Here is a 24,975-nt window from a genome sequence, read left to right on the forward strand (position 1 = left end):
TGTTTATATTGACTTTAATTTTTGGTTACCAGTCACTTTTCTCTGCATCTTTATATGGCTGGTAATTTGTATACTGGAAATTGCAGATGATGCATTGTAGAGACTCCAGATTAGGTTACTTTCTTCTAAACTTTGAGTTTTGTTCTGGAATGCAGTTAAATTACTAGCAGATCTTGATCCTATTGAGCCCTGATTTAGGCTTTGCTATGACAGATCTACTTCCATCTTTTAATTAATCCTAGGATATAGCCCTTACTCTTAGGATGTGGTTCTTACTCCTATATCCTGGTCTTTCTGGGGACCCAACTCAGTGCCCAGAGTGTTCACCAAAGTCTCTTTGAACTGTTTGTATTAGAGCTCCCAACATTTCCCCAGCACTGTGTAACCTAAAATTTCTGTTCAGCTCTCAGTATCCTCTGCTTTCCATAACCATTCTCTGCTAGACTTTCTGCAGTCTTGCCTTGCATGTGCACAGCTTGGGATTTTGCCAAAGACCTGAAAGAAATTTTAATGAAGAATTTTAGGGCTCCTTCTCTTAGCTCCCTCTTCCCTAATTTCCTATCACTGAAATTCCAACCACCTTCCCAGCCCTGAACTCTAAACTCTGTTTTTTTTTTATATACCCATCAAGACTGCTGCTCCCTGCTCAGCTCCAATTCCTCTGCTCCACAGGGGGCTTACATTGTGTGCTTCTCTTCCTTCACGGATGATTGGTCTATGTTGGTTATTGATCTGTGCTTTCAAATAGTTTATAGATGGTAGGGTTAAGTCTGATACCAGCTATCCTACTGTGGATAGGCCATAGGTCTTCACATGAACCATTTAAATAAAAATGCAGGTGCATCAGAATTACCTAGAGAGCTCCCACTAAATCAGAATCTTAAGAGTAAAGTGTGTGAATCTGTATTTCTTACAAAAACATTTCCGATAGTTCTGAAATAAGGCTAGGTTTGTGAACTCCCGCGGTAGGCACTGGAGCAGTGAGTTTGGAGAAAAAAGAAATCAGTATGGGCTCAGTTGGTCCAAGAAGGCATTGTGAGGAGATGACACTTTAATTGCATTTCAAAAGATGGGAATAATTTGGATATTTGGGTGTGGAGCATATCATAGGGGGAAAGATGTGAGCACAAATATGGGGGTGGCAATGAGCACAGGATGATGTATTTGCATGGCAGTGAATAGCATATGGCTGGAAAGCATGCTTGGTGTAGGACTGTGGTATGAAATAATAGGGAAAGGCAGATTTGGACCAGTCGAGGAAGGAGGGAGTGCCTTGAATGCCAGAACAAGAAGACTGGATTTTGTTTGCATTGTAGATGACAGCAGCAAAAAGTGTGTGTGTGTGCATGCGCATGAGTGTTTTGACTGGGGGAACGACATGGTGAAAGCAGTATATTAATTAAAGCAGTGAACCCAGTGAGGGCAAATAGCTTGATATGAGGGAGAAACTGGAGTCCAGGGAGACCAGTATGGAAGTGATTGCAGTAATATAGACAGGAGGGGCTGGGGGGTGAGTAGCAGCAGGAATGGAAAATAAAGGGCATATTTCAGAGTTATTTGAGGGAAGAAAGAATGAATGGGATCTGGGGAATGGGGTAAAGATGTGGGAAGTCAGAAGAAAGTAAAAGTTTCCAAAGAAAAGGCACAGTAGTGGGAGATGCTGTAGAAAGAACATCAAGGGGATGGATATTCAGATTGAGTTGAGTCACTAGGAATAGTCCAAAATTTAAGTGTATATTTGGGAGATGATTTGATGGTGGTTTAAAAGCATGCACTGTGGAGTCATGCAGACCTAGATTTGAGTCTTCAGTATGCCATTTGAGTTTTCATTATGTGATGCTGGCCAAGTCGTTTATCTGTTTCCATAACTACAAAAAGGTGGTGATGATGGCATCCACTAACCCCCAGGGCTGAGGACTCAGACGATGCTATCAAGCTCATTGTGCAGAGCACCACACACACTTAGTATTGTCAGTTATCTGGGAAGTCATGCTTAGGGGGAACCCTGGAGCAGAGGCCCAAATTGTATGGGAATTAGGTTCAGATGGACACTGGATTCTAAATTCATCCCCATCACTTATAAGCTGTGGGATCTTTGGCAATTTGCTTCAACTCTTCATACTGACTTTTCAGCATGTTTAAGGTAGATTGAACAATACTTTCTTTGTAGCGTTATTATAAGGACTACATGAGGTCACGCACTCAAGGACTTGGTGCAGTACCTGCAGTACAGCTTGGCATGTGAAATGGGGAACACTACCCATGTTATTGAAGTTGTGAGTGTGGATGGATTTTCAGGTAGGCAGAGCCTGTTGAATAAAAGGCTGAGGGCTGAGGGTCAAGTTGTGAGACTGTCTCAGTAAGGGTGTGAGGCACATGAAAGGAGGTCTTGAAGGGGCAGCGAGAGGAGTGGGAGGTAAGTTTGGATAGATCAGCATAGGATTGGACAACTGGTCAACTTTCAAAGCAAGAGTGTTTCTATCGCTTTTGTTGTGCGGAGATGAGGTGTCAGGGAAGAGTGCAAGTGTGGACATGCTGGCACTCCAGGGAGAATTCTGTGGGGAGTGGAGGTGTGTGAAAGCAGGAGGGGGAAGCTTTGAGGCATGTCTGCAGCCCCATGGCCTGCCCCTGAAAATGACCTGGTGCAGGGGCCAGAGGAAGGGAGTTTCAGAAAGGTTCACGTCAGATTGTGATGAGAGACCAAAGGGAAGGCGGGGCAGAATGAAGAACTCAGAAAGGCAGAGATGGTTGGTTTTCCCTGTGGGTGCAGACTTAAGGAAGTAGTAAAGGTAGTGCCTATTACAAGGAGTTAGGGAGGAAGTGGGTGGAGGGAAAACAAAGGCAGCAGGGGCAGAACATACTTCTAGAAATCTAATGGTGACAGGAAAGATAGCTGGAGTGAAGCTCTGAGCACACTGGAAGGTAGAGCAACAGGGTTAAGAGCTTCAGCACTGGAACTCAGCCTCCTGGGTTTGAATCTCAGCTCTGCCACTCATTAACTGTGTGGCTTTGGCAAAACTAATTAACCTCTCTGTGCCCAGCCTGTAAAATGAAAATGATAATACTGGGGGTTAATATCTGGGAGATAATTACGATTTTAAGAGGATTGAATGTGTTAGCATAGTGCTTCGCACATAGTGAGCATTCAGCAGATGTTAGTGGCTATTACTGTTGTTACCACTATCATTGCTCTATCACTGAGAGAAGTTGAGAACGAGAGCAGAAGATGGAGAAAGGCAAGACAAGAAGAGGTGCAATACTGTTGTTCATATAGTCTGGCTCTGAAATACAGAGGCAACACCTACAGGAAGTCTCCTTAGACTCGACCACACAGTCTGACTGCAGGACCACCGCTGTGGGCAACATTTCACACTCACCTACTCAGGACGATACCATATGGGAGCCATGGCTTACCAACAGGACTGTCTTGGCAGCAGTTGGGCTCAGGTGTCAGGAGACAAGAGCCGCAGTGGGCAGCTGCAGAAGCTGATCTGCCTTATAAACTCCATGCCCCATGGGAGCCAATATCTCTTGTAACAACTTCATTGGCACAGTTTCCAGGGCCCCTGCAATGGACGTGCCAGTTACAGGAGTCATCAAACTCAGGGAAGCCCAAGGGACGGGGTCCCCATCAGGTATTCATAGTTCATCCATCCTCCTTCTAGGCCAGATAGGGTTTACCAGTCATGGTGGGTGTTCTTACCATAGGCAACATGATTTAGTAACATGTTGTCACACACAGTCTTTCCCTGTTTCCAGGGAAACAGAATGGGGATATTAAATGAAGGTCAGATTATCATGCAGAAGGGGAAGGAGTTTTTGTTCACTTCTTGCTCACAGTGGGGTATGTGTCTGTTTTATAGAGAAACTGGAACTCTTCTAGATGTGAGCAACATGTTAGAATGCTAGATCTGAGATTTGGGAATTAGGGAATTTAGGGTATGAAAAGTTTAAGCAATGTTCTAGGGGACTGATAGCATGTCTACAGGTTAGAGACAGAGCCTGGTCAGTGAAATCGTTTGGCATCCTGGCTGATTCAGTGATGAGGTCTCCCAGGTACCCAGGCTGAGCCAACTTCCCTAGAGCAGCTAGATTTATGGTGAAAGATAAAAATTGCTTGTCTTCTATACAACATATAAAAGTAGACCAGTCGACATGCTGGAAACCTACAGGAAAACAGCAGAGCCCAGAGCACCTCCTCTCCCTCAGTAGGTATTTATTGACACCTACAGTCTATTGGGCACAAGTCCTAACTGCCTGCCCTTTACCGGCATAGAGGTGGTTTCTCAGAACCCGGAATGCCCATGACCTGCAAGCCTTGCAGATACAGATGAGGCGAGGTGTCAAACTCTCTCCAGGGAGGAATTCTAGGAACCTAGAAACTAGGTCCACACTTGGGGTCCTTTATTTTTTCTCCTTTTGCTCCTTTTTTCCTTTAGCAGGAGAGCTTGCAATCCTAGGAGAGCAGATCATTGCAAACCAGGGTTGAAGGGTCTTATGGGTCCTGGGGTCTGTGTGTTGCCCTGTTCTCATGAGAATTTATGCCCCAGCATCAGTTAGAGTTCATGTGATTGCAGAACCGTAAGGTGAAGAAATTAGTCTTCGGTTCCCTCGCACTTCTCATTCCCTCTCCCTTTGTACCTCTCCTGACCTGGACTCCTCTGCCACCTCAGTTTGGATCTCACCCCTGGGTCATGCTCACAAAGGGCCTTGCTTTCTCACTGAGCTGTTTCTGTATCCACAATAAACTAATTCCAGGGGGAGCTGCAGGAGTAATGCATTTTAATAGGAGTCTCTCCTGAGTGAAAAACCTTGAAGAGCCAAAGAGACTGAGTCTAATAGTGAAAGAGTTGGGGAAGGGAGAGAGAATGGGGAAGGGAGGGTCTGGAAGCAAGGCAGGAGAGAGTGAGTTACTGGTCGGGCCACACTGGGAGGTCAGGAGGGCACTGGTGCCCTCAAGCATAACTCTGAAAGGGGGTCCTGTATGGGCAAGGGCACCCCCAGCGCCCCTCTGTGTATGTGAAGGTGGAGGAGGTGGGAGGATGCACAGGTGTCTGGGCCATGTCTGGGCAGCACCTTGTGGTCGCTGTGGGGATGCATCTTGGGGAGGGGGCACTGAGGATGTGTTTGTATTTGAGGTGCAGGTGTGATTTCTATTAGCCTGCAGTGATTTTGCAGTAAGGTGAACTTACTGCTATTTTAAATCCACTAAATGAAAACATTAGGGAAATATATATATTAGAATATGTTCACTATATGGATTTTGAAATCTATCAGGTGAGTAACAAAGCATAAAACCATTATTTTATTTGAATAGCACTATTACGTTATGGTCCAAATAGTGTAAATTGTTACCCTATTTTGCAGATAAGGAAATGGAAGCTCAACCCAGTCAACTACCTTGTCAAAATTTATACAGCTGAGTCTGTACTAGAACCCAAGATTTGGAGGCTCTGTTCTTTGTACTCGAACACACATAAAAGCTTGTTGTTGAATTGACCACATACCACATGTCCCAGATGTAGCAAGGTTCACCAGCAAGGCGTTGTTAGCACTCTTTACAGCATAAGCTCTTATGGCTGGGTCACTCCTGTGTACAAGCAGGGTCAAGGAGACACAGGTGACATTGGAATGTGCATATTTAGGCAAAGAAAATCCATTGGTTGCCTTCTATCCTCTTAATCAACTTATCAGAGCTGAGTATGAGCAACTTTAAAACGAATATAATCTATAATTGCAGACAGTGTAAAATACTAACAGTAGGTGGTAAGGTGGTTTGAAAGTTAAACTCTAAATCAGATGCCATTGCTAAATTTGGCAAATGAAGGAAAATAAGCCCAAGATCCTTATTTAATCTCTTTGCTCTATGAAATAGTTTATGCTTCATTAAAAACAGAATAGAACAATAATAACCTTTTAGCCATCCCTATCTTTGTAAGAAAAGGGGAAAAAGGTTTCTGTTATTTTCCTAATTTGCATTTAAATAGATTCTTTTTATCATTTATTATATATTAAGAACCAGATTTTTATATTTTCACTGAGTTTTAGCCAGCATTAAAAAAAATTACTTAGTTTAGTTAAAAGCAAAACATGAAAAAGAAAAAAAAAAAAACCCAAGTAGCTTACATGTAATATCTATCTTCTTAATGAGACAAAACTATGTTAGTTTCTGAACAAAGAGATAAAATTTCATTATTTAGACATGAACTTTCCTCTTGGAGGAATTTTGTTGTTCTATTACATTTTGTTGAACCTACCATTTGTAGCCTCTCAAAAAAGAAAAAAAAAAAGACGGATGAAAATGTTTGAAACTACTGTGGAGATATTTTCTTTAGTTTTATTGTGTTTTTCTTTAGATCTTTGGGTCAGTCTAGTTCAGGTGTCTTCCAGAGCTCTAGCCCAATTCAAATAGATCAAATCATAAAATGACCTGGCTGGAAGAGAGCTTAGAAAGGGCCAGCTGGTCTAGGGATTAGCAACCCCAGAGCCTGTGGCCAACTCACTCATGCATTCATTTCACTGAGAAGTATTTATCGAGAGTAGCGGAACTGTTTGAATCAGGTGTCCCCAGGCCCTGGTGGGCATGGGTGAGGGGAGAGGAGCAGGCTGGGTATTGGGGAGTGAATGGCCCTATGTGAAGGATAGCACATTACCTCATCTGGAGCCCCATAGGCCCTGATGGCTGCCTTTTAGGGGGTAACTGCCCTGGGGAGCCCAGGCGCTAGCGGTCCTATAGCTGTGTGCAGGAAGCAGGGCAGTGTCCCAAGAGCCTGGCTCAATGGGCACTCAGTGAATGTGCATTGGGTGGAGTGAATGAATTCTAGACCCTGGGTTTCACTTCTTTGAGCCTGTTTCCCATCTATAAAATAGTCCTGACGGATGCAATGAAGCGTTTGAATGGACATATTAGGTAGAAGCTACATATGAGCAGTGGAAGGACCGCCCCGAGGAACCTTTTCCCTTGACCTGAAAGATTTCAGAGTCCTTAAGGGGGAGTAATAGAGTAGATAATTATTTAGACCTGAACTGGAGGCAAGGACAATGATAATAAATAGGTTGCACATTAGAAGCCTGGGGGCACAACATCCTGACCTTGTGGCTTCCAAGACCTTGGGACTGACAGATCAAGAGCCCCCGAGTGTAGAACATGCTCTCCTCTTCCACCTCTGCCCCAGGGTAACCCCAGCCCCGCCCCATGGAGAAAGGCTGCCATGAAGGTTCTGGTACCAAACTTATCAGGGTCAAAAACTCCACCCCCCAGCCTGTGAGAGAAGTCCCCCAAATGATTGGAAACAGCCTCCATTGGAGATCACCCCACTGTACATCACCATTCCTCCCAGCCCAGAAAGACCCACTAAATATCCAATCCCAACACAACCTAGGGGCCAGTTCCCCCTCACAGGACCTTGCCTGCTCTCCCCTAGAGAGTGTACTGTTGCTTTAATAAAACAGCTTTCTGCTTTCACTTTGGGCACCAATCTCTAATTCTTCATTGCATTAGTGCCAAGAGCCGAGACACAATGCTTTTTGCACTGACAGACATTTTGAACTCTAACACACCAGACAAATGTCAGGGCTGGGACTACGAAATGCCTCTCTCTGGCTATCAAATAATGCCAATTTTCTCGCTGTCATTCTTTTCTTCAAAGGTTAGAAATATAAGTTGCGGCAATGAATATACATACCTTCTGGTGCAGGAGACTCATTGAAACTATTTATTCTGAATGAAAAAAATATATATTTCATATGTTTCCAAATTGTGCTTAAATCTAAAGCAGGAGCTTACCTCCTTTCTGGGAACCACTTATCCCTTGCAAATGAGGAGGAACCCAGAACTGAGACTTGCCCATAGTCTCATAGGGAATTAGTGACAGAACCAAGCCTGGAACCAGCCTGGACCTCATCCTGCTCGGTGCACACATGCCCCTGAGTGCACACACACATGCACGTGTGCATATATGCACACGCATTCTCTCCACTGCCAGAGGCACTGAATGCAACAGAAATGACCGTGACCGTTGCAGAAGGCCAGGCTCGCAAGGGTGCGAGTCGTATACCATTAGGCAGTAGACTCAGGCCCAGAGAAGACTTGAGACTGTCTCTTGGAGAGACTGCCTTGGAGAGACTCTAGATTCGATATCACATGGGACCATCTGATCCCCAGACTAAGTCTCTTTCTTTCTTCCTGAGATATGTGTCACCTCTTTGGAGCACTGCCTCCAGCACAGTTGATCTTGCCAGAATCCCCGGCCCCTGGAGAGCTGCTGGGATGCTCCAAGGTGGAGGCAGAATCCGGCTGAATGGCCTGGGCGCTGACGTTGCGCCAGAAGCTCATTCAGAAAGGTGCACGGTTCCTCCGGTGCTCCCTCCTCTTGCCTGTCCTTTAGCTCCCTTCTCTTACTTTCCACCCTAACTGGCCCCCGTCCAGCAATCCCTGCTCTGTAGCCCAGACCAGGCACCAGGCAATCTCATCATTCTGGGGCTAGCCCGTAACTCCACTGCTAATTTGCATATCTAGATAGTCATCTAACAGAAAATACAGGGAAGGTCACTTCTTGGCCACTGGGATATCCAAGAAAGTATACGGAGTGAGTGCTTTTCATCACAAGTTCCATGGACTTCAGGCGTTTCAGATTTTCATTAACTTTATTGATTCTTTTGTCAATAAAGAAAAGAGATGAGAAATTATTTTAAAATGGGGTTGAGAGGCAGAATTTTAAAGATCAAAAATTACAGAATAAGATTCCTCTACACTCCTCTACACTTCCTTTGTCCTTAATAATAATTGGGGGCGGGAAGTCCCCATGGGACTGACTGCAGCTGGCTGATCCAGGATAGTGCACACAGCAGATGTTGACCCAGCCTCTACAGGAGCCCCCAGCCAGAAACATCCTCAGATACTCGAAAGTGAAAAGTGATACTTTCATCCTTTCTTTATTATCCAGATAGGTAGCTGGGTGTGATGCAGGTAATGCAAAAGGGAGAATCACCTCCAAATCATGCATGTTTGCCTTCAGAAAGTGATGGGTTTATACTTACGTTTAAGTTGTCACAGCCTTGATGTCTCTCACCTGACCTCCGGGCACGTAGTCTCACTGCCCACAGCGCACCTCTGCTTGAAACTCTTGTAAGCCTCTCAAACTTGGCACATCTAAAACAGAACTCACTATCTCCTGACTCCCATCCCAGCTTCTTATCCTCCTCTTTAGGTAGCAGCTGCGGTGGCAACTTTCCTACGAGGACCCAAGGTGCCATGCCAGACACTTGGCTGTTCCTTAGCTCTTCCTCACCCTCCCTCCCCCAAACAACTGTGAGTCTTCATCCCTTTCCTAGGAGCTCTCAAGCTTGCCTGCTTTGCAGACTCCCCTGCCATGCCTCTAAGTCAGGCTTCCAGGTTCCCACCCCACCCTTCACCAGGATTACTGCGACAGCCTCCTAACCCTTCTCTCTGCCCCTCCCGTCCACATCCCACACTGCGATCAAAGCTCACATCACACTTCACTGCTTGGCTTAAAACCTTCCACGCCGCTTGCTGCCCACAGAATATGGTCCAGGTTTCCTAAAGCCTATCTCCAGGGCTCTCCGTGGTCAGCTGTCCCGGCTACCTCTCCAGCCCTATCTTCTCCTCACTTCAGACTTCAGAGGCACAGCTGGGATGCTTTCAGAGCCCTCCACACACTGGGCTGCCCCACGTTCTGCTTCTTTGGTCTCCCCATTGCCTGGAGCTCACATCCCTCTCATTTCCTCTACCTAGCTAATTCCTACTTCAGCTGGGCTCAACTCAGGTGACACCGCCTCTGGGAAGCCTTCTCTGCTCTTCCTTGTCCCCACTCCATTAAGGGTGGGTGCTAGCTTGGTAGAACATATGGGACTTTATCTTGATAGATTTTTTTTTTCAAGCCGTGATTTTTTCCAAGTCCTACGCCATGTTGTACTAACATTATATCTGAACCCTTGTCTGCTTTCCACATTGGTCTTTAAACCACTTAAGCTCAAGAACCATTTAGTCACTTTTGCTTTTCCATTGCCTTGGACAGTGCCTGACACATAGCAAGTGTCCTGCAAGTGTTGGTTGACCATAACTGAAAAAGTAAAGTCACTTTGCTGTTTGGAGGGAAATAAATGAGTCTGGGGTTCTGCCTCCAGGAAGGCTGGAGCTTCTCTCCTCCATGCTCTACTCTGCAGCTGAGCCCGTCCCCAGTTCAAGTAGAGCAGTCCTCTTTTCCAAAGGCTTCACACCTTTCCTGGCTATATCACTTAACTGCACTTGAATGATAAAGAGGATTTCTTGGTTCAGATACTAAGGAAGTCCAGAGACAAGGCAGAGATCAGGCAAAACTCAGTCAGGGATCTGCCTGTTTCCTGCCATTCTTTTGGCTACACCCTTTCTCTGCTCATGGCTTCACCCTTAAGCTGCCAGCAGAATGGCTGCAACAATTTGAGGCTCAGGGTCACAATGATAGTATCAGAGGGAGAGAAATTATATCTAAAGAAGTAGGGTTCTGTTTTCCCAGAAGCTTCCAGGCAGGCATCCTCCCATGTTTTATTGTACTGAATCAGATAGCATTCCTATTTCTGAGACAATTCCATTGGCTGGGAAATGTCCTACACTGATTAGCTTAGCTCTGGTGTCCTGAGGATGGATAACCCTTAGAGTGATCCCTCCCTTGGAATTGTGGTTCTGGTGAGCTCCCCTTAATGTGTGTGGGCTGCCTGGGAGATAGGTAGAAGCCTAAACAAACAAAGAAAAACAAAAAAACAAGGTACAGAGCTAAGGGGAGGAAAATAGCTCAGTGCCCACTGTGCCAGTCAGAACTCAGCCTAACCTTAAAATCCTCCTCTTCTGGTTCCTGACAGATTATAGCAGAAACCCTGGAATTGGGAGACTACGGAGTTATAAGAAAAGGTGGCTTATTCTAGAGTCGATTCAATAATGTGTGTGGCTGGGTGATGTGATATGGGACAGGGCATGTTAGGGTGCCCTGTTGCTTCCAACAAGGATTTCTCTCTTCTTCTAGTGCAGTAGGGAATGGATTCAGCCTCCAGGTTGTGTCCTCAGCACTTGTCCCTAAAGCAAACATGGGGCCCTTTTGAGGCTTTCTAAATGTTTTTACAAAGGGGAAGTAGATAGGGATAATACAAACAGCTGCTTCTGCCATCTCAGTGATTCTCTTACTCATTTTCTCTTTCTCCCTTAGGCTCTATAGGGTAACACAGAGGCTGATGATATATCCTTACGCTAAAAGTGAGGGCTTTCCTGGGACACCAGGCTGTGGGCCACCCCCACTCTGAGAATGATGACTGGTTCTCACTGAGCACCAGTAGGAGCACTCTTTTTTTCCTTCCAGTAGCTCTGAAAGTTTTGTACTGTTGGACCCATGGCCCTTCTGACTACTGTGTACCTTCTCATCCCCTCTAGATGTTTGACTGGATAAGCCACAACAAGGAGTTATTCCTCCAGAGCCACACGGAGATTGGCGTGAGCTACCAGCATGCCCTAGACCTCCAGACGCAGCACAATCACTTCGCCATGAACTCCATGGTGAGTGGGGGGCCTGTTCTCAGCACTGCCTCTGGAGACAGGACAGTGGGGGGTGGGGGAGTGGGGGTGGGGTAGAAGGAGGAGGGAGGGGTAGAAACAGATTTGAGACCTGAGTAAGAGGGAGGGACTCTGAACAGGAGGACTCTTTAGCACTCCATGGGGATGTGTGCAGGACATGTGGCCAGCCAGCTGTGCCTATAGCAGATTATGGCCCATTTCTGCCTCCGGACTCTGCTTTACTTGGTGAAAGGAAGGTGCTGGGGTTGTAGAAAGCATTTGCTCAGCACAGGACGGTAAGGGATAGTTGCCGGTTCCACTCTGCTGATTTAACCAACATCTTTTGGTCCCTAGCACATGTGAGTCACTGAGCTGGGATGGAGAGGGACCTCAGGCTCACTGGAAATGTTTCATTGGAAATAGTTGAGTGAATCAGGGCTGTTTATACTGGAGAAGGGGAGCCTTAAGGGACATGCAGTTGCTGCCTTTAGATATTGGAAGGGCTGCCTTTGGAGAGAGAAGGCTAGAATTGCTTTGTGTCGGTCTAGGAGGGACCGTCTAGGGGAGTGCACTTGGAGGGGGAGGCAAGATGGCTCAGGGAGATGGGATGCATTGGGGGTTAGTGAAGTCCCCAGGTTGAAGAGTGTTCAAGTGGACACTGAATTCACAGGAATATTTGCTAGCTGTGTGGTCATAGGGAATTTACTTCTCTGGCCTTCAGTTTCTTCACTCATAAAATGGAAATAATAGCTACCTTCTAAGGTTGTTGTGAGGATCCCATGAGTCAATTATAAGTCAGTTGGAGTTGTGCCTGGTACATAGTAGATTATCAGTTAATATTGGTATGGTAATGATAGTGATGATGGTGATATAGAAGTCTAGTCCAAATAAAACCTGTGAGCCCTTGTAAACCTAACACTTTGGGATACTGTTTTTCCATATGGTTGCCCCAAGACTTTTTTTCAAAATCATGTCTGCCCTTAGAACCCACTGTATTCAGATGCCTGTAGCCTAATTATGCCTCAACTTACCTCCCTCTGTTTTTCTGCCCACTCTTTTTACTTGTGCTCCTTGTCCAAAAGAATAGCTCCACCATTCCCCATATATCTGAACACCAAAGACACCTTCTTATTTGAACCAGTGGTGCTGAGAGGGAGACAAGTGTTAGAAAAATGTAAACATGGAGAATCACAGAGGCCAAAAAGCAAGAGAATTTCATTTTCTACCAGGTTGTTTTAAATACAGTATGTACTAGACTTCATGTACTGAAGAAGAAGCAAATTTGGCCTTAAGTTGTTCTGTATCTAGTTGGGGCAATAACCCAATCGTGGTGCAGCTTGATATGTGCAGTGATAGAGAAACGCTGAGTTAACTGAGAACCCTAATATCTCAGTGGTTTAAAGCAGCAGGGATTTATTTCTCGGGCCTATCACATGCCCATCACTGGCTGGTAGAAGCTCTGCTCATCACCGGCACCCAGGACTCAGGCTGACCGAGCAGCTGCTGCTTCAGATGCTGCTGGTTGCCCCATACAGGCTGGCTCTGAAGCCTCCACTTAGAGAAGTGACACATGCCACATTCACTCACACCTCATTAGCTGACGCCAGGCATACGGCCACATCGAACTTGCTGGGTGGAGATATATGGTCCTACCATGTGCTGGGGAGGAGAACGTAGGGCATCTGTGAATAGCCCTGATGACTAGGCCAGGGAACCGTAGCAGGGTGGAAGGTAGAGATGAGCATCACGAAATTAGCAGAGAAAGCTAACTGTGGCCGCAGAATAGAAGGTTGTAGGACCAGGCAGGGAAAAGATCAACATGATTTTGTTATCAGTTTTTGCCTACAACAGACTTGTGTCTTCATCTAAATGTAAAGACTCATTTCCTTCCACCCAGTCTCCTATAATTATGTCTCATCCCTGGCTCACTTTAGTCGCAGAGAAGCAAAGCAATTGATCACAGGTGATTAAGAATGTGAACTCAAATCTAGTCAAGTTTGATTATCTGGGTACCTTGTGGACTTCCCCTGGTGCATTTGACAAATTCTGTGTCAGATTCTTCATGTCACCCAACTGCTTGGCCCTAAGGCAGACAGACTCATTTTAATAAGAAGCGAAGACAAACATAATTAGGGAGGTAAGTCTGCCATGAAGCCCCTCAAAACAATGAACTACAAAGCTAAATAGAGCGGTTGGCTTTGAGTTATCCACACCGCTGCTCTTCTCTGTTAATATGGATGGCTGATTGTTAATGGCACAACAAAAACCTTCCTCCTGACAAATTTACTTTTGAAGTTTCCATTTTCAGGACAAAACACAAGGGAGAAACTTTACTGAAGGGAAACATCTTGTGGAGCTGGGAGAGAGAGAAGAGGAGATTTAATATACAATAGCCAGTTAGCTTGTTCAGCGCATCTCGTAGTCTCCCATGGCCGACTGTGAAGGCATGTCGCTTGCAGAGGCCTCCTTGTACTGATTAGGCTGGCTCTCCTCTCTGGCTGGAGGGCGAGGCAAGGGAAACCCCAGGGTTGTTTGATCAAATTGCCTGGGCTCTGTGTCTTTGTTAACCAGTAGGTTTACAGGTTTGTTATTAAAAGCAACTCCCACAAAGAGGGATGTCAGCATCCCAAACAGGTGAAAGGAGGGAATTACAGACTCCTTTTCTCTGGCCTGAGTGATGGATGTTGCTGCCAAGAAACAGATGAATGCAAGCAGCTACTGCTGGAGCCCAGTGACTATAGAATGATCCGCTACTCAGGGCAAGTGGGGATGTGGATTGTTCTGTAAATTCACTGAGGCATTTCTGTTTCTGTTCTTGGAAATTATATACTCACCTATACATACACCCACAAATCTGTCCATGTAAATGTACCTGTAGCGTACTTTGTTTCAGGTTATAGGTAAGTTCTTTTGGTATTCATTGCTGAAATAGGCCAGTGATTCCATTCCATACCTTTTGGGGGGTCACAGACCCCTTGAAATCTAATGAAGCTTGTGAGTCCTCTCCTCAGAGTAATATGTAAATGAACACTTTTTTTTAGATAATTTCAGGGGATTCAAGAGTATCCTAAAACCTATCAATCAACCGCCCCAGTTTAAGATCTTAAGAACTTCATGATTTCAGGGCGCCTGGGTGGCTCAGTTGGTTAAGCAACTGCCTTCGGCTCAGGTCATGATCCTGGAGTCCCGGGATCGAGTCCTGCATCGGACTCCCTGCTCAGCGGGGAGTCTGCTTCTCCCTCTGATCCTCCCCCTCTCATGCTCTCTGTCTCCCATTCTCTCTCAGATAAAAAAAAAAAAAAAAAAAAAAAAGAACTTCATGATTTCTTCATGTATTCATTCCACAAATAATTAAGGATCAGATATTGTGCTGGATGTTGGGCATATGGTGGTGAATAAAAGAGAGATGGTCTGCTCCATGGGGGGTCCAGTGGAGAGACAGATGTTTAATAAATAATCTCACAAATAAATATATAATTATAAACCAATAAGTGTTATGTTGGAAGAGTAAGGTATGCTATGATAGAGTATAATAAAAGGAACTCAATTTAAATGGGGAGTCAGCTACATTTTTAATTGACAGTCAACCCTGACTTAAAGCTCATTGTTCTTTTATTGATAGTAATTAACGGTCTGTGAATTAACTCTATGATGGATCAAAGAACTTATAATTAAAGAATTCCTAGGTATATTGTTTTATAAATAAAATTAATCAACTTGTAATTTATCTGGTTTTTAAGTTTTGTTTTCATGTGTCTAATTTTATATGCTGGTTAAAGACCCAACTCCAGCTGAGGTGACCACTACTGAGAAATAATTGCATATCATTAAATCATGGAAGAAAAGCCAGAAATTTCCTAAGTTCTATCAATGAATTGGTACCAATAAAGGCCATCAATTATTAGCACACCAAGAGTGTGGGAGTGATACCCTACAGAGTAAAAGTACATGAGCAACTCTGAAAGAAAAAGGTTGAAATTGGTTGATCTTTGGATTTTTGCCATAACATTTTTTTTTTTACAATTCCCACTGGGAAATTCCAGTTTTTTGATCTTCAAAATAACAACAGCAATGATAATGGTAATACTAATACTAATAATAATATCATCCTTCCTACTAAACCTAGTAGGAAAATATTCTTAGGCTTCTTACAGTGCCGCAGAAAGCCAGGTTTCTTGAGCTCTTGGAGGCCCTTCTCTTGCTTAATTGTGCCTGTTGTTGTGGAATCTGTTCTCACAAATTCTCTTTCCTCTGAGTATGCTCTTCTCTGATGGGAGTGTGGACAGATGGAAGTAGGGTTGAGCTGTAATATGCAATGTAACAATCATGTAGCCATCCATGTTCTATTTCTTCATGAAAAAGACACAGGAGTAAATCCAAACGTAATGCAGTCTTATTTACAATTCTAATTAGCTGGTTCTTTGGGAAAAAAATTAATTGCTAATGGCTTCTTTCTAGAGTTCTAAAATATGAAATGGTGTTCATTTTCTATTATTATGACTGTGAGGATTCACATTAGTGATAACCATGTGCAGCTGGGTGGTAGGAATCCTTTCTGCTATAGCATGTTTGATAGCTGCTTTAATCCTATTAATTTGTTCACCAGAGGCACATATTGCCATTTGTGTGTAAATCAGATCAATTGCAGCAAAGACTATGGTGTCCTTTCTCTTTGTTTTGAGGGAAAATTACAAATGGTAGCGCCAAGGAAAAGTCAAATCTGGTACAAGAGAAATAAAGATCCTGAGGCAGGTCTCCTGACCCCAATTTGAGAAGCCTTGCTCTGGGGTCATCTGTCATCTTTGATGCTTGGCATTCCCAAACCATGATTCTGTAGCACTTTCCCAACCCCAAACACAGAGCAATTTTTTTAATAACAATGTTTCTAGATTTCAGTGTAAACACACATACACACACACTATTGTGGTGTTTAAATAGCCAGTATTTGATCCTGCCATAGCTGCAAAGCACCTTAGTAAACATAGAACCTGTTTAAAGAAGAAAAAGATGAAGAAGAAGAAGAAGAGGAGGAGGAGGAGGAGAAGGAGAAGGAAGAAAAAGAAATCTATCTTATCTGGTGTTCATTTATCTTTATAGCACAATTTTTTTCAAAGAATCACATAGTGAGGGGTGCCTAGGTGGCTCAGTTGGCTAGGCATCCAACTCTTAATTTTGGCTCAGGTCATGATCTCAGGGTCCTGGGATTGAGCCCCACATGGGGCTTTGTGCTCAGTGGGGAGTTTGCTTGAGGATATTCTCTCTCCCTCTGCCCCTCCCACAACTCGCATAAGCTCTCTCTCTCTCTCAAATAAATTAATATTAAAAAAGAATCATGTAGTGAGCTTGCTAAAAATGCATATTTCTTTTGGCCCCCACCCTAGTCATAGATAATCATAATCTCTGGAGGATGGGGCCCTAGGAACTTGCATTTTTAACAAGTTCCCCCAGGTGATTTATATGCACATTGAAGTTAGAGGACTGTTGTTCTGTGGAATCTATAAGTATGAAACAGTCACTTCCTAAAATAAAACATCAAAGGTCTGAAAGACAGTCCACTTACAGCATGATAACATGAGAAGCTCCACAGACCCACTCTCCCGTGAAACTGGTAAAAATTATTTAATTTAATTTAATTTAATTATTTTTTGGGGAAAATTATTTTACAACACTATTTAAAGTCTCTGGAAATGGTCCTAAGTGCATTCAGCAAATGAAGAAATGTTTATTCAAGAAAATCTACTAAAACTCAATAAGAACATTGAGTCTGTGGTATTTGAACCAAGACCCACTCTCTCCCTTTCCCTTCCCAGTTCAGTAAGATGAAATTGCCTTCCAAACTGGTGCAACCAAGAACACAGGGCCCCCAACTCCCAGTTGAAGGACTGTCATCACTGGACATTTCTTATCCTGTCCCAGGCTACCTGTTGCTGAAGCTAAGCTCTGGGTGAGTGTGGCCAAGCAGGGGGAATGCCTTCTTCTGCCTAGCTCCTACTCATGGAATAGAGGCTCTACCATAGGTGCAACACTGCTGAGAGTCCTAGGGCCCCAGTCTCCCTTTCCGCAGCTTGTAAGGCAGAGGTTCCATGCTGGGAGAGGCAAACTGAAGCCTGAGGCTACTCATCCTATTCACTGAATTCTCAGCTGCTAAAGTTGGGGGGTGGGGTGTCACTCAGGAAGTACACCATTGTCCCTAACTCCAGCCCCAGAGCCATGGCTCAGAGATTTTCCCTGTGGGTGGAAGCATTAGAACTAAAACAGAGAGGTCCAAATCTTTTCCCAAGGGAACTGACCTCATTTGCAACAGAGAGTGGAGAAGTTTAAGCCAACAGCAGTCTCAAACATACCCTTAAGGAGATTCTGGTGAAAAGCAATTGGGAGAAGAAAGGTAGAGTCATTGGAGATACAGGATAAATAGTAGGCAGGCTAGTGTGCTAGAGAGAACTGGGGAAAGAGACTTTTTGGGTACAGAACAAATCTCAAACACAGACCTCACAGACTCTCCCTTCAAAGGAGACTAAATTTGGTTGGATAGGTCTGTGGAGCAGTTTTATGCCCCAGGACATTGTCAAAAATAATAGAATAATCACCTGGCAATTAGTGGAATTTAATAGCTACAAGTGGTCAGAGAAAATTAAAGAGAGCACTACCAAGACCACTGTCATCCCAGGGTGACCATGGGAATACCCAAGGCAGTACCACCTGGGGAACAACATCTGAGGTCACCCACTGTGGGAGCTGAAGTGGAAATAGTCTTCACTAAAATAGTCCAGCCAGTCACAAAACAAATAAACAAATAAAAATAACAAGCCCCAGAAGTAGGAGATTAGGACCCAGAGTGCTATAATGTATTATCCAAAATGTCCAGTTTTCCCCCCAAAATTATAAGACATGCAAAGGAACAAAAAAATATAACCAGGAAAAAAAGAAAAAAAAAAAAACAGATAAAAAGCATACACTGGAAAGAGCAAGCAACAGAAATTGCTGGTGAGAGTGACCAGATATCAGATTTAATAAAAATTTCAAAGTATCCATTATAAATGTTTTTTTAATGAAACTGATAAATTATTGAACACTACATCTGAAACTAATGATGTATTATAAGTTGGCTAATTGATCTTACATAAAAAAATGAAGCTAAAGGAAACAATGATTGAAGAAGTAAAGGAAGATTTGATGATAATGTCTCCTTAAACAGTGAAGAGTTGGAAATTATAAAAGTGAACCAAAAGGAAATTCTGGAGTTGAAAAATACAATTACTGAAATGAAAAATTCACTAGAAAAGCTCACCAGTAGATTTGAACTGTCAGAAGAAAGAATTAGCAACCTTGAAAATAGATCAATATAAATTATATAATCTGAAGAATAGAGAGAAAAGGAATGAAAAAAAACAGGACCTCAGAAAAATATGGTATAACAGTAAGTATGCCAACATATGCATAATGGGAGTACTAGAAGGAGAGGAGAGAGAGAATAGAATAAAAAATATTAAAGAAATAATGGCTGAAATCTTCCCAAATTCATTAACAAACATTACACAGCCAGGAAGCTTAGGAAGCTCTAAGTCAGATAACTGCAAAGAGACCTACAAACAGACACATCATAGTAAAAATACTGAAAGCAGGAGCACCTGGATGGCTCAGTTGGTTAAGCATCCAACTCTTGATTTCAGCTCAGGTCATGGTCTCAGTGTCCTGAGATCAAGCCCCATGTGGGTCTCCACACTGGGCGTGGAGCTTAAGATTCTCTCTCTTTCCCTCTCTCTCCTCCCTCTCCTTCTGCTCCTCCCCCCTCTAAAAAATACTGAAAGCAAAGACAAAGAGAAAATCTTGAAAGCAGCATAAGAAAACTGACTTGTCACAAGGGAATTCCAATAAGTTTAATAGCTGATTTCTTATCAGAAACAATGGAGGCCAGAAGAAGTGAGATAATATATTCAAAGTGCTCAAAGGAAAACACTGTCAACCAAGAATCCTATATCCAGCAAAGCTAGCCTTCATAATGAAGGTGAAATAAAGATATCCTCAGCTAAACAAGTACTGAGAAAAGTTGTTGCCAGCAGACACTTTATGAGAAATTATAAAAGAAGACCCTAAACAGTAATTTGAATCCACACAAAAAGACAGTATCAGTAAAGGTAATTATGTAACTATAAAAGACAATATAATGCATATTTCTTTTTTTCTTAGTTGATTTAAAAATTAATTGTATAAAATGTGTATAATGTGCTATTGGGCCTGTAACATACAGAAATATATGTGCCAGTAAAGCACAAGCGGTGAGTGGAAACAAAGCTGTATTGGAATAAGGAAATTACTTCATATGGTAACTTGAATCCACAAGAGCAAATGAAAAGATCCAAAAATGATAAATAAGGACGTTAATATAACAAAAGCTATAAATATATACTTATACTTTCTTCTTGTTCCTGCTTCTTTAAAAGACATGTATAAAATAGATAATATAACAATCTAACTTTAAGTTTGTAGCATTTATAGGTGTAATGTATATAATAATAATATCACAGAAAGGAAGGAAGGGAATAAAGCAGTATAGGAGTAATATTTTTACTCACTGGAATTAATTACATCTGAAGCTGATTCTGATAAGGGAAGATGTGTATGGTAAGCTCTAGAGCAGTGGTTAAGAAAATAGCTCAGAAAATATAGTGAAAAAAACCAGTAAAGATGTTAAAATGCTACATTATAAAATATTCACCTAATGCAAAAGAAAGCAGTAGAGGAAGAATAAAGGTATAAAAAATGTGATGTACATTAATAGTAAAATGGCAGACATAAATCCAACTATATCAATAATGACATTAAATGTGAAAGGGTTAAACACTTTAATCAAAGGTAGAGATTGTCAGCCTGAATTTAAGAAAAAGAAACAACAACAAGATCCAACTGTAGATTGTCTATAGGAGACATACTTCAGATTCAAAGATTATAATACATTGGAAGTAAAAGGTTGGAAAAAGATGTATTATGCAAACAGCAACCACAAGAAAGCCAGAGTGGCTGCATTAATAACAGACTTTTAAGTAGACTTTAGAACAAAAAATGTTACTAGAGATACAGAGGGACATTTTGTAATGATAAAATTATGGGTCATTCCTTTAGGAAGGTATAACAATTATCTAAACATATATTTACCTAACAACAGAGCACCAAAATACTAGAAATGAAACTGACAGAAATGAAGGGAGAATACAACCCTACAATAATAGAGACTTTGACACTCTCACTTTTAATAATGGACAGAACAACTAAGCAGAAGATCAGCAAGAAAATAGAAAACTTGAAGCAAGGAAATAGAGACTATAAACCAAATTAACCTAACAGACATCATGGAATACTCCATCCAACAACAGCAGACCATACATGTTTCCCAAGGGTATATGAAAATTGTCCGGGATAGATCATGTGCTAGGTCATAAAACAAACCTCAATAAATAGAAAGGATAAAAATAATATAATTCAGACCACAATGGAATAAAATTAGAAATCAACAACAGAAAGAAATTTGGGAAATTTGCAAATAATGTGGAAATTAAATAACACACTCCTAAGTACACAATGAGTCAAAGAAGAAATAAAAAAGAAATGGGAGTCACTATTGGGTGGCTCAGTCAGTTAAGTGTCCAACTCTCGATTTCAGCTTAGGTCATGAACTCGGGTTTATGAGATCGAGCCCCATGTTGGGCTCCACACTGGGTGTGGGCCCTGCTTGGGATTCTCTCTCTCCCTCTGCCTCTCACACACTCTCTTTGTCCCTCTAAAAAAAGAAATACCATGAAACCAAAACCAGACAAAAACATCACTCAAGAAAAGAAAGGTACAGACCCATATTGCTTATGAGTATGGATGCAAAAATTTCCAATGAAATACCAGCAAACTAAATACAGCAACATATAGAAAGAATTGTATACCATGACCAATGGGAATTATTCCAGGAGGAATAATGTGAGGTTGGTTTAACATCAGTAGAGTAAAAAACAAAAACCACATGATAATCTCAGTAGACTTAGAAAAAGGATTTAACAAAATCCAACACCTTTTCATAATAAAAGCAACTAAATTGGAATAGAAGAGAACTTTCTCAACCTGTTAAAGGACTGCTATCTGTGAAAAACCAACAGCTAATATCATACTTAATGATTAAAGACTGGATACATTCCACCTAAGATTGGGAACAAGGCGAAGATGTTTGCTCTTGTCACTTTCTATTCAATATTGGAGGTTCTAGCCAGGGCAATTATTCAGGAAAAAGAAAAGCATCCAAACTAGAAAGGAAGAAGTAAAACTATCTCTATTCTTAGATAATGTGACCTTGCATAAGGAAAATCCTAAGCCATCCACTAAAAAACTATTAGAAGTAGTAAATGAGTTCAGTAAGGTTGCAGGATACAGAATCAATATACAAAAATCAATTGTATTCCTACATACTTAAAATGAACAATCTGAAAATGAAATTAAGAAAAACATTCCATTTACAATAGCTTCAAGAAGAATAAAATACTTGGGAAACTTTTAACAAAAGAGGTGTACTACTGGGCGCCTGGGTGGCTCAATTGGTTAAGCGACTGCCTTCGGCTCAGGTCATGATCCTGGAGTTCTGGGATCGAGTCCCACATCGGGCTCCCTGCTCAGCAGGGAGTCTGCTTCTCCCTCTGACCCTCCTCCCTCTCAGGCTCTCTGTCTCTCATTCTCTGTCTCGCAAATAAATAAAATCTTAAAAAAAAAAAAAAAAAAGAGGTGTACTACTTGTACTCTGAAAACCACAAAAACATTGTTGAAAGAAATTAAAGAGCTAAATAAAACATCTCATATTCATGGATTGAAAGACTTTATTGTTAAAATGGCAATCAGTCTACGGATTCAGCACATTTCTATCAGAATCCCAGCTGGCCTGTAGAAGCTGATTCTCAAATTCACATGGAATTACAAGGGACCGAGAATAGCCAAAACAGTCTTGAAAAAGTGGGAGGACTCCTATTTCCTGACTTCAGAACTTTCCACAAAGCAATGGTAATCAAGACAGTATGGTACCAGCATGGGATAGACATATAGATCAATGGAACAGAATTGGGAGTCTATAAATAAACCCGTATGTCTGTAGTCAGCTGAGTTTTGACAAAGGTACCAAGACCATTCAATTTGGAAAGAATAGTTTTTTCAACAAATGGTGCTGGGACAACTGGATAGCCCCATGCAAAAGAATGAAGTTGGACCCTTTCCTCACATTAAATTAAAAACAAATAAATTGGACTTCATCAAAATTAAAAAAATTTGTGCTTCAAAAGATATAATCCAGAAAGTGAAAAGATAACCCACAGAATGGAGAAAGTGTTTGCAAACCATTTATCTGATAAGGGACTTGTATATAGAATATATAAGGAATTCTTACAACTCAATAAGAAAAGACAACCTAATTAAAAAATGAACAAAGGAGTGGCACCTGGCTGGCTCAGTCAGTAGAGCATACAACTCTTGATCTTGGAGTCATGAGTTCAAGCCTCATGCTGGGCATAGAGCTTCCTTAAAAAAAAAAAAAAATGGACAAAGGATCAGTTTAGACATGTCTTCAAAGAAGATATACAGATGGTCAATAAGTACATGAAAAGATGCTTGACATTGATAGTCATCTGGGAAATGCAAATCAAAACCACAGTGAGATATCATTTTACACCCATTAGAATGATTATAATCAAAAAGTCAGATAATAACAAATGTTGGCAAGGACATTGAGAAATCCAAACCCTCTTCCACTCCTTCATACACTGAAGGAGTGTAACATGGTGTGACCACTTTGGAATATAGTTTGGCAGTTCCTCAAACAGTTAAACATAGAGTCACCATATGTTCCAGTGATTCAATTCCTATGTATATACCCAAGAGAAATGAAAACATATGTTCACACAGAATGTCCATACATTGTACACAAGTGTTTATAGAAACATTATTCATAATAACCAAAAGGTGGAAATAACCCAAATTGTCCATCAACTGATGAATGGATAAGCAAAATATGGTATATGCATATAACGGAATGTTATTTGCCCATAAAAAGGAATGAAGTGCTGACACATACTTGTTGGATAAATAAGGATATTAAGCATGCCACAGCATCTGTTGCCAACCTGGAACAGTTTGGGTAGCAAAGATGCAGAACTGGTAAGGCTCTCTGCAGGAGCCCTATAGGACATGGCTCTAGCAGAAGCTGAACAACCCTTGGAAGGGAGGGGGTGAAAGCAATGGGTTCCATTACGAGTGGGCCTGGGAGCCAGGCTGCTTACAAGGTTCTCAGGTGATGCATACTAAATTCCAGAAACGAGTGGACTGGATGATCTTTCACATTCCACCTGACCTTGAGCATCTTTTTTGCTGAGGTTCTAACCCTAAAGGTGGACGTAAAGCAACTAAAATGTGTTCCTCCCTGACGAGAATGAATGTGATCCTATGTTTGCTGTCAACACTGGGATTCCTAAGGCAGGGCTTCTGAGGAAACCTATACTTGTAAAATATTGCATATATCACCAGCCAGACCTATTCTTACAAATCAAGTTGAGCAGGATGCAGTGTTTGTATCTCCACAAACATCCATGTGGGTGGAATTTTGCTTCTCTTCCAACTCAGTAGGAGGATTAGATTTTATTTTCTGATCTGCTCCGCATCCATTTATGAATCCTTGCTCTTGGCACCACTGCAGCATTAAACTTGTCCTAAGGAAAGAGGAAGATACTTTGGAAGGGGGCGGCAGGGCAACTGGTGCACGTGGCTAAGCAGCAGTCCTCACCCTGGCTGCCCGCTGTAGTCCCCTGGGGAAGTTTGGAAAAAACCCCATCTGGACCCCACTGTCCTAGACTCTGATTTAACTGTGCTGGAGTAGAGCCCAGGAAATAGGTACAAGGTTGAGAACCAGATTGAGAATCACTGGCTCTAGGTGAAGAGATAAAGCAACTGACAATGGCCAGGGGTCAAACTCAAAAACTACTGGATAATGAGCCTGTGGAACTGGAGGTGAAGACTTCTCTTCAATGTCAGAAGGATCCAGAGAGGAGTATCTGTCTTTACTCCCTGCTCCTAGCTCCCCACCCCAACCTTTCTAGGTGCCCTATTTGCCTTTGCCCACTGGTCTCGAATCAGCTAGGTTTGGGGGATTGGCTTCAATTCAACAGAAAAACCTAGGGAAGCTCCTTGGCTGCCTGCAACTGAGGCTTTCTCGGCCTTGTCCTGATGCACAATGCTGGCTCTTCTCACCAGTAGCCCATCAACTGGGCCCCTTCTAAAAACCTGCTCTGAGCTGATCCACAGGGCCTGGCTGACCCCTCAGATTTCTGACCTGTGGCTGGCACTGGCCTGGTTCAACCTTCTCTCTTAACCATAAACCCCCTGGGCCCCAGACTTCCCTCTTCCTCCTCACTCCTGATTCTCTG

General features: G+C 42.5%; 1 protein-coding gene across 15 annotated transcripts in view; it reads left to right on the forward strand.

Annotated features, from left to right (window-relative positions):
- KALRN (kalirin RhoGEF kinase) overlaps positions 1 to 24,975 on the forward strand; it is a 655,214-nt gene that overhangs the window by 241,823 nt on the left and 388,416 nt on the right. For 14 of the 15 annotated variants that reach the window (XM_064572015.1, XM_064572061.1, XM_064572104.1 and 11 more), the window contains one exon: positions 11,420 to 11,542. In XM_064572015.1, the coding sequence (XP_064428085.1) occupies positions 11,420 to 11,542 (123 nt within the window). Of the gene's footprint in view, positions 1 to 11,419; positions 11,543 to 17,354; positions 17,484 to 24,975 lie in introns of those variants that run through there. The other variant, XM_064571819.1, reaches the window with a different exon arrangement.

Source organism: Mirounga angustirostris, unplaced genomic scaffold (assembly GCF_029215605.1).
Source record: "Mirounga angustirostris isolate CCGP_5_RB_7025 unplaced genomic scaffold, mMirAng1.0.hap1 SCAF_1, whole genome shotgun sequence".
In the NCBI taxonomy this organism is placed as follows: domain Eukaryota; kingdom Metazoa; phylum Chordata; class Mammalia; order Carnivora; family Phocidae; genus Mirounga; species Mirounga angustirostris.